Genomic DNA, 12265 nt, shown 5'->3' on the forward strand with positions numbered 1-12265 from the left:
GTATTTAGGTGACATGGTTTTACATTGAATGTGGGAAACAGCACACAAGTAAGTAAACAAAAAGCTAACGTTCTTACTTGGAAAAATGGAGTAGGGGTCATGAGTTCAAACACCTACTTAAATGCTTTTGGTGTTTTTTATTTTTCATCAAATTATATTTAAGAAGATTATTGTGATAAAAAACTAAAACCACAAAAAGAGTGCAAAGTGTTTAACAAAAATATACAAAAACTGTAATCAGCTTGACCACATTGATCCCAGATGCAGTTCTTCTCCTTACCAGGTGGTAGCAGCACCGAGTCTTCATGTGAGCCTACATCGCCCCGCCCCCTAGACGCTTCAAACTTCCGCTTTTTGACGCACTGTTGTTGGACTACAAGAGACATTTGCAAGTTTTCCATTTGTTTCCTCACTTTTACTTTTTGTAACATCGGATGGGACATGGCGAGAGTTTTTCTGGCAGGAAACCTGAGGAGGTGCATCGTCTCTCAGATCAGGATGTCATCTGATCAGGTAAACTGGGAGGTTTAGTGATTTTATTTTTTATGTTAGCGTTTTCGCCCAGACGTGTATGGTTGAAATCAGACAAACAAAAGTTAATACGACAGCATGGAACTTCTTACTTGTTACAACTCGTTTATGCAGTCATGTTTACAAACCAGTTAAATTAGGAAATCAGTTAAACATACTGCAGTTTTTGACAGTATAAAATTAATCGATTAACTTGTATTTTTTTCCAGATATGTAAAGTTAAATAGGTTAATATTGGATTTAAATTAAATATGTCTTGTTTGAGGTGGATAGTGTTTGTTTTGCTATTTTAATTGAGGTTTTATTCAAGGTTTCATGCACCATGTTTAAACTTGTCTGCAGTCTGCACGGTGTGTATCGTGGAAACGACATTGTATTTGTTTTTATTTGTATGCATGGCTTCAATCCAACCCCCTACCTTTGACACACATTGCACCAGCCCCTCCCCCAACTCACACAAACACTGGATCAGTCAGCCATTCATTCACTGCAGGAATGGTCGTTCAGTTGCAGAGCTGCCAGCTACATTTAAACCGCATTCCAACTATTCTCTCAGATTTGCAAGTCTTTACATTGTATCTACTCAAACGTTTTGCAACGTAATGGACATATTTTGATCGCTTTTTGAACTCTGCTTTAAAAGCACGAGTGTGGGGGTGGAGGTGGCCTTTACCGTAATCATCATAGTAAAAGCGCACTCCAAATTTTGCGTCTAATTCTACTGTAAAGATACTAAATGTGAACAAAAAAATGAACCATTTATGTTTATATGGCAATAAAACTGAACTTTGACCTTAAGCCGTTGTGATAAGAGTGTAAAGTGAAGTTGAGGTGAGTTGCCTGATCAATTGTGTGGTGGTCAGGGAGTGCAGGAAAATTTGTTTTTGTGACATACACACAAAAAACACCACTTCTTTAGGTTTGATGTTATATATTTCAGATTAAAATCTGAAGCCTGCTGCTCTGATCTTTGCCTTCAAATACAACGAGGAGGCTTGGATAAAGTGTTGACGTGCAGCAGTAAAATAGTTTATAAATATTTTTACATGGCACTAGGGTTGGGCATAATCGTATCGTTTGCGATTAATCGTCAGAAAAACATTAATCGATTATTTTTTGGCACTTGACGATTAATAGCAGAGTCCGCTCGGTGCTCCTCTCCGCTTCAAATATGACAAACATAAAAAAAAGTTCTGTAATTTAATTATCTATCAACACAATTTAAAAATTGATGTATAGCCTGAAGTCTGTGATTTTGACACAATTTGGAAAAGATTTTATGAAAAGAAAATCTTTCCCACTAAATTGGTCATGTGACRAGGACATAAAGGTGTGCAGGGACTCCAGGGGGTTAATCGTCAAATTAATCGTTATCGGCTAAATACCACAATTAATCGTGATTAATTTTTTTTGCAAATATTGCCCAACCCTAGCACTCAGGATTCTCAAAACCTGGGGTTTGAAATGCTTAAATGTGAAATGCATAACCAAAAAGCATGAACACTGCAGTCATTAATAGAAGTTAGTTGGGATTAGGATATTCTAAAACAAAAATTGCATCATTAAATCCAGTGAGTTTGAGCCATTCTTTGCAAAAATGGGTTATTTTTCTTTGTCCTTTAAAATATTTTATTGATTTAAAAAAGAGAAAACTCATTAGCCTGTTTTATTCAAGGCAAATGAGCCTTTTACTATTTTATTTGCCTTTTCATTACATAAAAACTGTTCCTTTTATTTTAATAACCGCTACAAAATACCGTAAGTCTTCACAAATAATTCACAAGTATATTTTGTGTTCATGTATGGTTTATTTACCAGTAAGTAAAAAAAGCTTAAACACTTTATTAGCTGTCTTAGGTTTACATATCAAAGAAAGATAGCTGCACATTGTGAGGCTCATTATGGAATTGTTAATAAATGTAAATGTTTGTGTATTCCAGCTTGGCGAATTGGGAAAGGGGGCAGGAAAAGGTGGCGGTGGAGGAGGCTACATCAGGTCAGCGGGAGGTGCGTTCGGAAAGCGAGAAGCGGCGGAAGAGGAGCGGTACTTCAGGTTTGAAGTGGGACCATGAAAGCTAAAACCTGCGTGGCTCTGGTGTTCTTTTTTGACTTTCTTTGTTTCCGACTGCAGGCAAAAGGAGAGGGAACAGCTGGAGGCGCTGAGGAAGCACCACACAGAAGAGATTGATCACCACAAAAAGGAGATCGAGCGCCTACAGAAGGAGATCGACCGCCACAAGGGCAAAATCAGAAAGCTCTCGCACGATGACTGAGGCAGCCTCGTGTCATTTATTGCCTGAGTGGAACCACTTGTAAACAAGGCCTTATCTTTTTTCTTTTTTTTTTTTTTTTGCTTGACCAGGTCTTAAAAGTCAAGATATATATCTCTTTATGGTGTTGAAACAATAAAGTGATACCTCTTCCAGCATTGTGAAACTGGCTGGTGTTTATTCATTTTCATCTTCTAAAGTGCACCGCCTGAATTAACTACCCTTTTTTTTTTATCTCCAGCAGCTCTCCAGCTGGTATTTTATGCCAATTTGATGGGTTTTTTTTTTTTTGTTTCAGAGACATGAAAACGTCTTTTTTTCTTCAATACTTTAGGTTATTCATAATTTGTAAAGTAAAACTTGCCTGAAAGTATCAAAACTACAAAAACTGTTTTGAACTGGACTAATTGAAAAACACGAGTTGTAACAATATGATAGTCTGCGTCAGGGCTGATTGAATTACATTTAAATGGCTGTTTTCTCGAGATTTGACTGTGTTTACGTCCTCTAGTAAATCTATTTTATCTGTAACGTGAACGTAACGTACCCGTTGCCCTTCACCACAATTCCCGTTCAGTTCTCGCGATGTTTCGCGCGCGGTTGCGTTGTTCGGGGCGAGCCGACGACAAGACCGCTGGTCGTCTGGAAAAAAAATTGTCTCGTGGTCTTGTTATAAACAATTTTCTTTGTAGGCTTTTCTCGTACGCGCATCAAACTAATAATTGCACCCTATAAAAAACGCTCCGCTTTACTTCCCGGATCTTGCTGGTGAGTCTTGCTAACTATTTGTTTGGACCTTTTGTGCGTTTTATACGTGAAATGTGTTTGTCGGCTCGGCGAGGCCTACAAATGAGGCTTCTGTTAGCATCAAAGCTAACTATTAACGCTGTTTGCTCCAGAACCTCAAATATATGTTTTTACGTGTTTTGGCTCTGAAATGGCAACTAAATGTCGTGTTTGAATTAGTAAGACATTTTGTTTCTCTAGCAAAAGCCGGTGCATATAAAAAAATTTAGAAATACGTATTCACGTAGTCTGGCGGGTTAGCAGGCTGCATGTGAAGGGGGCGGGACTGTAGTGTCGGTGAATTACTTTTTAAAGAAAACCGGCTTAAATTACCTTTTACAGAGACAAAATACCTCGTAATTTATTATTAAACAGTATGTGTAACCTATAGAGAAGCCCACACATACAAATGCTTCCTAATGAATGTAATCTAATATGATATAAACTATTAACCTTAGGTCCTTTAATTTTTTTTACTAACTTTTTTGAAGTTTGCAGATTGGTAGTGTTAAAAGTAATATAACAAGCTAATGTTAGGATTCTTATCTGTCAGTTTCAAATGGGGAGGAATACTTAAGAAAACTGAAAAGTGTATTACATACACTCTTTATAATTTTTTATTTATTTATTTTTGCTTTCTTGATTGTTGTGTTACTGAAGAATGGCTGCTGCTGAGGTGAATGGGAGTTCTGCTCCGGTAAAGGAGGAAGAAGAGCCCATGGACGTCTCAGTAACGCACACAGAAAACTACCAAACGCTCATTGATGCTGGGCTGCCTCAAAAAGTGGCTGAAAGTCTAGATAACATCTTCCAGACTGGTAAGCAATATTTATTCCCACAAATCTTCTCCAAAAGGAAGAACAGCTTCTTGTAGTTGTTTAATTGTACCGTGTGTTTCTTTCTTGCAGGTTTGGTGGCCTATGTTGATCTCGATGAGAGGGCGATCGATGCTCTTCGAGAGTTTAACGAAGAGGGAGCGCTTACCGTGCTGCAGCAGTTCAAAGAAAGTGACCTATCTCACGTGCAGGTATCCCCTTGGATAATGGTTTTAGCTGAATTTAATGCTACTGAAGAACGTTGTGCCTACTATATCGTTTTTTCCCCTTTTTTGTCGAAGAATAAAAGCGCATTCCTTTGTGGAGTCATGAAGACATACAGACAGAGAGAAAAACAAGGAAACAAGGTCCAAGAATCTACCAAGGGCCCAGATGAGTCAAAAATCAAGGTAACTCATTTACCAGTCATGTAATGGAAATTTATGCTAAGCTCTGAAGATGTAATTTAGTTATTTTATTCATTATTATTATTTTATAGGCTTTGCTGAATAGGACAGGGTACACTCTGGACGTGACTACAGGCCAGCGTAAATATGGAGGCCCCCCACCTGAGGGCATATACAAAGGCTCACAACCAGGGATTGGAACTGAGGTTGGTGTTATTTTTAATCGGTTGTCTTTAAGTGTATTTAACGTGTCCAAACTTGGGCCTGTATGTCCTGACGCATCTCAGTAATCCAGGTAGAAAAATCAAAAAGAAAAATAAATTAAGTCGGTCATGGTTACGTTTCATTTTCTTCTGTTTCTTTTAGGTGTTTGTAGGAAAAATCCCAAGGGATTTGTATGAAGATGAGCTTGTGCCTCTCTTTGAGTCTGCTGGACCTATCTGGGACCTCAGGTTAATGATGGACCCTTTGTCTGGTCAAAACAGAGGTTACGCTTTCATCACGTACTGCAATAAGGACGATGCACAAAGGGCTGTGAAGCTTGTGAGTAGGCCTTATAAGTCACACTGCGAGTCATAACATTATTGCAGTTTTCAACAACGCAGTAATATTGCATATTCTTGTCTGTTTTTTATGACCACCATAAAATCAATATGTGACTCTTTTTCTTTTTGTAAAACTAACTACAGTTTCATGATGCAATACGTAAAAATTTTGGCTTGATTTTATGTCCCCTGTTGTGTTTTCAGTGTGATAACCATGAAATCCGCTCTGGCAAGTTCTTAGGGGTTTGTATATCTGTTGCAAACAATCGCTTATTTGTCGGGTCAATTCCAAAGAACAAGACAAGAGAAAGTATACTGGAAGACTTTGGCAAAGTGACAGGTTTGTTTCAAGTGCAAATTAACGGATGGGTTGTTTTTTAACAGAGGTGGTATTTTATTTCGGTGTTGCCGTTTTATCTTACAGAGGGTCTGCAAGACGTGATATTGTATCACCAGCCAGATGACAAGAAGAAGAACCGTGGTTTTTGTTTCCTTGAGTACGAGGACCACAAGTCTGCAGCACAGGCCCGCCGCCGCCTAATGAGTGGGAAGGTTAAAGTTTGGGGGAACCCTGTCACAGTGGAGTGGGCTGACCCTGTTGCTGAACCAGACCCAGAAGTTATGGCCAAAGTTAGTAATTTCATTTAAAAACGAAAACACACAATTAAACACCTAACTAGCTCGTTTGTGACATCTGTGCTCTCTGTGATTATAGGTAAAGGTGCTCTTTGTAAGGAAGCTGGCTACCTCTGTGACTGAAGAGCTTCTTGAGAAGACATTCTCTCAGTTTGGAAAGCTGGAACGAGTAAAAAAGTTGAAAGACTACGCTTTTGTCCATTTTGAAGATAGAGATGCTGCTGTAAAGGTGGGTTTATGTGATGTCAGAGCACTTATTTTTTGGTGATGAAGTTTTGTACTTGAGGTAATGAATCCTGCTTCACGGTCAGGCCATGGATGAGATGAATGGAAAAGAGCTCGGAGGAGAGAACATTGAGATTGTTTTGGCAAAGCCCCCAGACAAGAAAAGGAAAGAGCGCCAAGCAGCTCGGCAGACCACCAGAAGTGGCGGGTGAGTCAAACGGAGCAGTGTTGTTTTTGATTACCACTTTAATTTTAGTCTTAGTATTTTGACCAAAAATACTTATTAGTTTTAGTCATTTCTATATTTAATGGTTTCAGTTGAGTTTTAGTCGACGAAAGCTTTAAAAATTTGCTTAGTTTTAGTTTTAAAAAAAGACAACATATTAGTCTTTACAAATTAATTTGAGTAATTTGTGTTAACATTTGTGAATTTGTGTTACTCTAAAAATGCCCAAAACAAAAACATTCTCACTTTGTGGCTTTATTTCTCAGAATTTGCTAAAGTGCAATGAACATACACAATACACATGCCCAATCTTATAAGCAATAAAGGGGAACACACATGTTCAACTCAAACTTGTCAGCCAGGACAATGAAGATGCATCTTATAAAAACAGACATCATGCAGTCCTAAACTTAGTTGGTAGACTATTAAACTTGTGCAAACGAGTGTTTACATGCACCAGGCTTTTATTCAGAACAGAGGCACTGACATGCGCAGTTGCTAACTCCCCCTCCCTCCACTCTGCATTCTAAATGATTGACAGACCACCGACTAACATTTTCGTCCAGTCTCGTCTCGTCAACGAAAACTCACACACGTTTCGTCACGTCTTAGCCATCAAAGAGCTGTGTTTATTTCGTTACCGTCTCATTATCGTCATGAAAAAGGGGGCGTCAACGAAAATATTTCGTCATCGTTAACGAAAAAAACCCACTGAAACTGAGCCATATAATTGGTCAGCTGCCCGACTGATTTCTGAAGCATCAAATGCATAATGCTCTTCTTTTCTGCAGGTATGACGATTACTACTATTACCCACCTCCTCGCATGCCACCACCAGGCCGAGGAAGGGGTCGTGGTGGGCGTGGGGGCTATGCCTATCCCCCTGATTACTATGGCTATGAGGATTACTATGATGATTATTATGGCTACGACTATCATGACTACCGTGGGGGCTATGAGGACCCTTACTACGGCTACGAAGACGTGTACAGCATGAGAAGCCGTGGCACTCGTCCCAGCAGGGGTGGGCCTCCGCCACCGAGGTCACGCGGGGCTCCGCCGGCACGAGGCCGGGGCGGCTTCGCCCAAAGAGGGCCTCCCCTCGGTGGTCCGCGAGGCGCCCGCGGAGGCAGAGGAGCCCCCTTCCAGCCTCAGAGGGGCCGTGGTCCCCGCGGCGCCAGGGGCAATCGCGGGGGGAACGTCGGCGGAAAGAGGAAGGCGGACGTGTTTAACCAGCCAGACTCCAAGCGCCGCCAGACCAACAACCAACAGAACTGGGGGTCCCAGCCCATCGCCCAGCAGCCCCTGCAGCAAGGGGCCGACTATTCCGGTAACTATGGGTACAGTAATGACACCATGGAGTTTTCACAGGATTCTTATGGGCAACAGTGGAAGTAGATGCACCAAAAGGTATTTGGCAACAACATAAAAAAGTGGAAAACAACAATATAAAGAAAAAAAACATCAGATTGGCCACAATTTTTTGATTGACTTTTTATTCTTCTTATTCTTCATCTCTTGTGAAAAAAAAAAATCTGTATGTATCCCAGAAAAAATGGACAGACTGCAGAATTGGCTCAAGATGATTGGCTGGAAATCCTTTTGGCTGAAGAAATGAACGTAACTGTTGTGGTGAATCATTTCTTCCTCCTACAGTTACATTGGGACATGTGTTTAAATAAAAGTACAAAACACTTTTATTGTTACTTTTTGTTCCTCGTTATTTTAAAGTCAACGAACATTTAGTAAAAGAAAAGAAAAAAGTGGACATTAAGTTTCATAAATTTGAGAGGACATCAGATAGTGCGTATAGCCTTGCAGAAATTTCTTTTGTCCATGTCTCCATTTCCCCTCCCTTTATTGTACTCCCTTAATTTGTGGTTTCTTGTAGTTGCTTAGGAACTTGCTTGTAAATAAATGCATATGGTTAGCGCTTCATACTTCATTTTCTTTGCAATGGTGGAGAAAAGAATCCACAAGAAGGAATAAAATCAAGTTTTGTAACGTTCAAAGTGTATGCCTAGCATTTCTAGAGTTAGACAAATTGTTTTTTTTTAACCTGATACCATAACTTCCTTGTTTTCATTAAACCTGCCCAGTAGAATTTGGTTTGGCTTACCTTAAGAGCCATAGCAGTTTGTTCTCTGATGTTATTTGTATTTATAACTTTTACGTTTGTTAAGTTTCAATAAAACTCAGCTGAGCATCAGTCAACTGTCCAATACTCAAATTCAGTGTTGTCCTTCACTCGATTTGATTCATAACCTCAATTCTCTCATCTCTTTCCCCCCCCAAGCCAAATTTTTCCCTCAAAGGAAAACTGCAAAAGACTGAAATTGCACAGAAAATGGGACAGGAGAGCCAAAGATGGATGATAAAGTGCTCTAACTGGATTTTAACCCTTTATTCTTCAGTGTGTGCTCAAACTGCCATGATCAAAACCTCCCATAATAATAAAGAGCATACTATTAAGGTGACTACGCACCATTCCCCATGATTGTTCCCATTTCTCGGTAGAGCTGTTCAGTAAAAATAAGCCTATTTACATTAAATCACCTTAGCTAATTATGATGAGAATAAACTTTATTTACTCTTGCAAGATTTAGCAGTGCTTAAATTTAATGAAATTCCAAGAATTATTTTTTTTCCTGCAAATTCTTAATGCTTAATTTTTAACTCACTATATTGTTTTGGCACAAACATTTCATGTAGGTGCAGTTTGTCTGAGATGGGCTGACATCTACTGCATGTTTTAGTCACCGCCACACAAATTTTAACGACCAGAACAATTTTGGAAAACGGTGAGACGTCACTTCAACCTAAACGCACACAAACAGAAATAGGTTTCTTCTTTGTTTGCCGAGTTGTTTTGACTTTTTAATTTTGTTGCTTCCAAAATCAGCACATCGCTTCAACCATCTTTTCTCTGCTTTTGAAGACGTCTCGGATCTGTCCATCCAAAGGGTTAAAATCTTTACAAATGTGCTCACGCCCTTTAGCAAGGAAGTGCCTAACAGGATAGAGTAGTCTTTAAACATGTTGGTATTGTGTTGTCTTTTATTTTTTTTAGTTTGTTTCATATGTCTATCCTCTTATTCCAACCTGCCTAGGTGGAGAAGCAAAGACGGCACCACTAGAATGAGGAACTCACCTGAACGGTACTCAAGGGTGAGCTAGCCTTGCACAGAGTACTGTCTCCTCTCCTAGTTCATTGTAATCACTGGAAAAGCATAATACTTTGTTCTTTTTTAATCTTATAAACTCTCCTGTGAAAAAAGATTGTTGTTTTAGGAGAGTGATTGACCTTTTTTCCATGCTCTGAAGACCATTTATGAAAATTGACAGAAGAATCAGAAATTTTTTAATGTTGGGCTCATTTAAAACTCATCCAAAACAGGTCACATCCAATTTTAGGAGTGAAATGGCATCTTTTTTTAAAAATTGAATCAAAAGGCAGACAGTCGCAGATTTTGTAAGAAAACCAAATCTCGGCTCACTGCACCAAAAATCACCTCAGCTGCACACATGATCTGGGAATGGCGGGCTGGAGAATTGGGGATTTCCTCGTGCCACTAGAGGTAGCATTGTACAACTGCAGCACTGATTTTCTGTTCTTCGCTGCACATTAAGAGCCGGAAAAGACTTAATCTTTAATTCTATTTGAACTTCAAAAGGATGCTTTTCAATTTTCTGCACATTTCAGTGAGAAATCCGAATAAAGTAATTCTGAAATTGGCTGGTTTTTAAACAATGGCCCCACCTCAAATCAAATGTCTTTGGTTGTTAATACCACCAGATGGCAGTATGAGGCCCGCTTTATTTCACAGGTAAAACTGGGATGTAGGAACCAAAAAAAAAAAAAGCTCGACATGCATCAATGCCCATAAACAGCTTTTCATGTCAGAACTGTTTTCATATGTTACCTCTTGTCACCAGGCAGTAAAGGAGCTGCCCACATCCAAGTGAATGAGTTCACAGAATTGGAAATAACTGATTGGTAAGGCTTTATCATTAAACAATGCTCAGAAAACAACACATATTAAACCAAAATGTTGGATGTCACAAATTTACTATCCCAGAGCAAGTGAGTTATATATATATATATAGTTTTTTATCAAAATAGCCTTATTATAAAGGCGTCTGTTATTCTAATCTGGGTTGGATGTTCATGATGAAACAGAATAATAGATTTTTTTGCACGTGGCCATTTTTTTCTTCCTTTTCTTTTAGTTCCAGGTCTATTCAGTTGTGGCAAAGGTGTGCAAACCAGATCCACTGCAGGATTCAAAATGCCTCAAAGGAGTAACCAACACTGAAGTCCAGAGGCAGTGGTTTTGCACCAGCTGGTGTGAGGTAAGTTAGGAGTTAGAAGAAATGTAGTCTTTATGATGCTTGTTTTTACCACAACAAAAAAAGGGGATGAGATAACTGAATCACCACAACTTGTTTTGTTTTTTACTTAGGGCAGAAAAGGAGGATACGTGGACTCTAGGTTCATCTTCCACGACCTGCTTCAAAGACATTCAAAGAACATGGAAAATGTCAAGTTTTTGAATGTAATGCATTATCCAAATAAATGCCTTAATTTTTGCTAATGTATTTCTATTTCAAGTGGACCTTGTGATAGTCTCTTTTTGCCTAGTCTAAACTGTGGACAGTTTATCACTGCACACCTCATCAGATGCAGATAGGCGCAGTGAAAATCAACCGCGCATCACTGAAAACTTCTGCAAATACAGCTCATCCACTCCGAGTCATCGAAGAAAGACAAATCAAATGTTTGAGGAAAGAAATTAGATTAGCAGGCCAAACTACTTGGACATGGTCCAGTGAATTATTTCAATGTTCACTCTGAAAGACTAAAAATTTAACTAAAACGTTAATTAAGCACAATTTTAAATAGGTGACAAATATTAATGCACTTGGTTTGCTTTAGTCTGTTCAGCTACACACTTGCAGCAAATTAGTATATATATTAGTAAAGCTGTGTCGAAATGTTTTGTGTATTCGTTTTTATATGAAGCCTTCAGCCGAACGTTTCAGGTTTATTTGTGATAATTTTCAATGCACTACTCACGCGACAAAGCGACGTTTCAAAGGAGAATGTGAAAAAAAAAAACAGGTCTGCACCATAGAGGCATGGTTTGCGCCACTAAGACGTGGTCACGTGACTTGTTACGTCGCATGTAAACCTGTGCGAAGATGGCGGCCGCCGGAGGAGAGCAATCGGCTCAGAGTGTGTCGGATGAATTATTTCAAAACTTTTACACGGAGGTCTGTCAGAAATTGGTGTAGTTTATACTCCGTAATAACACAAGTGCGATGGTGAACTTGCATAAATTATTTAGTCGGTCGCTCGTTAGTATTTTAGATACGAGGCCTGAAGCTAATGACAAAATGCTAACGTGTTTGGTTGCTGTTTAATTTGTGAACCTCTTTTGGGCAAGACTTGTGTAAACTTCTTCTGTAACCTACTATAAAGTAGCTACAAATCGCTGAAATAGTTCGTGATGTATATGATTTATTCGGGTATTGTAAGATAATAACCCATCAGCTCATGCTTGAGTAACAAACGAGGTGCTAAGATACAGCACACCTTTCACTTCCCACATTAATGCTTGTTCTTTTTACTCCAAGTGACAAACGTATTTGATTTGTTCCCATTATCTTTTATATCTGTACAGGTGAAGCAGATAGAGAAGAGAGACTCTGTTTTAACCTCCAAGCAGCAGATTGACAGACTGCTCAGACCTGGATCATCATACTTTAATCTTAACCCCTTTGAGGTAGCAAAGTCCACTAACACTGTGTGTGTGTTTATATA

At 39.1% G+C, this 12265-nt stretch overlaps 3 protein-coding genes across 8 annotated transcripts in view; all 3 read left to right on the forward strand.

Moving 5' to 3' along the window:
* Positions 1-356: 356 nt before the first annotated feature.
* atp5if1a (ATP synthase inhibitory factor subunit 1a) lies at positions 357-2967 on the forward strand. The gene is made up of 3 exons (XM_014013150.1): positions 357-513; positions 2472-2584; positions 2663-2967. The coding sequence occupies exons 1-3, from the start codon at positions 442-444 to the stop codon at positions 2802-2804; spliced, it is 327 nt and encodes a 108-aa protein (XP_013868604.1). The 5' UTR covers positions 357-441; the 3' UTR covers positions 2805-2967.
* A 420-nt stretch (positions 2968-3387) lies between these two features.
* On the forward strand, positions 3388-9615 carry LOC106520861 (heterogeneous nuclear ribonucleoprotein R). 5 transcript variants are annotated; one of them, XM_014013143.1, is made up of 12 exons: positions 3388-3569; positions 4248-4405; positions 4496-4614; positions 4705-4812; positions 4902-5015; positions 5176-5352; positions 5559-5694; positions 5779-5984; positions 6070-6219; positions 6302-6423; positions 7233-7771; positions 7992-8671. In XM_014013143.1, the coding sequence occupies exons 2-12, from the start codon at positions 4249-4251 to the stop codon at positions 8057-8059; spliced, it is 1896 nt and encodes a 631-aa protein (XP_013868597.1). In that variant the 5' UTR covers positions 3388-3569; position 4248; the 3' UTR covers positions 8060-8671. The 5 variants fall into 5 exon arrangements, with proteins under 5 accessions (XP_013868597.1, XP_013868596.1, XP_013868595.1 ...); XM_014013142.1 differs by having other exon boundaries at positions 3389-3569; positions 7233-7851; XM_014013145.1 differs by lacking the exon at positions 7992-8671 and adding an exon at positions 9552-9615 and having other exon boundaries at positions 3424-3569.
* The window catches only part of dnajc8 (DnaJ (Hsp40) homolog, subfamily C, member 8), a 5334-nt gene continuing 2626 nt past the window's right edge, over positions 9558-12265 (forward strand). The window contains exons 1-4 of one of the 2 annotated variants that reach the window (XM_014013148.1): positions 9558-9609; positions 10672-10794; positions 10905-10997; positions 12126-12227. In XM_014013148.1, the coding sequence (XP_013868602.1) occupies positions 9580-9609; positions 10672-10794; positions 10905-10997; positions 12126-12227 (348 nt within the window). In that variant the 5' untranslated portion in view covers positions 9558-9579. Of the gene's footprint in view, positions 9610-10671; positions 10795-10904; positions 10998-11610; positions 11716-12125; positions 12228-12265 lie in introns of those variants that run through there. The other variant, XM_014013149.1, reaches the window with a different exon arrangement.

Source organism: Austrofundulus limnaeus, unplaced genomic scaffold (assembly GCF_001266775.1).
Source record: "Austrofundulus limnaeus strain Quisiro unplaced genomic scaffold, Austrofundulus_limnaeus-1.0 Scaffold98, whole genome shotgun sequence".
NCBI classification, from domain to species: Eukaryota; Metazoa; Chordata; class Actinopteri; order Cyprinodontiformes; family Rivulidae; genus Austrofundulus; species Austrofundulus limnaeus.

Excerpts from the sequence above, each read along its gene's own strand:
- LOC106520861 (XM_014013143.1), top strand. The coding sequence starts at position 4,249 with ATGGCTGCTGCTGAGGTGAATGGGAGTTCTGCTCCGGTAAAGGAGGAA. Across the intron at positions 4,813-4,901 it reads CAGATGAGTCAAAAATCAAG|GCTTTGCTGAATAGGACAGG; the intron begins GTAACTCATTTA and ends ATTATTTTATAG. Across the intron at positions 5,353-5,558 it reads CACAAAGGGCTGTGAAGCTT|TGTGATAACCATGAAATCCG; the intron begins GTGAGTAGGCCT and ends TTGTGTTTTCAG.
- atp5if1a (XM_014013150.1), top strand. The coding sequence starts at position 442 with ATGGCGAGAGTTTTTCTGGCAGGAAACCTGAGGAGGTGCATCGTCTCT. Across the intron at positions 514-2,471 it reads TCAGGATGTCATCTGATCAG|CTTGGCGAATTGGGAAAGGG; the intron begins GTAAACTGGGAG and ends TGTGTATTCCAG. Across the intron at positions 2,585-2,662 it reads GAAGAGGAGCGGTACTTCAG|GCAAAAGGAGAGGGAACAGC; the intron begins GTTTGAAGTGGG and ends TTCCGACTGCAG.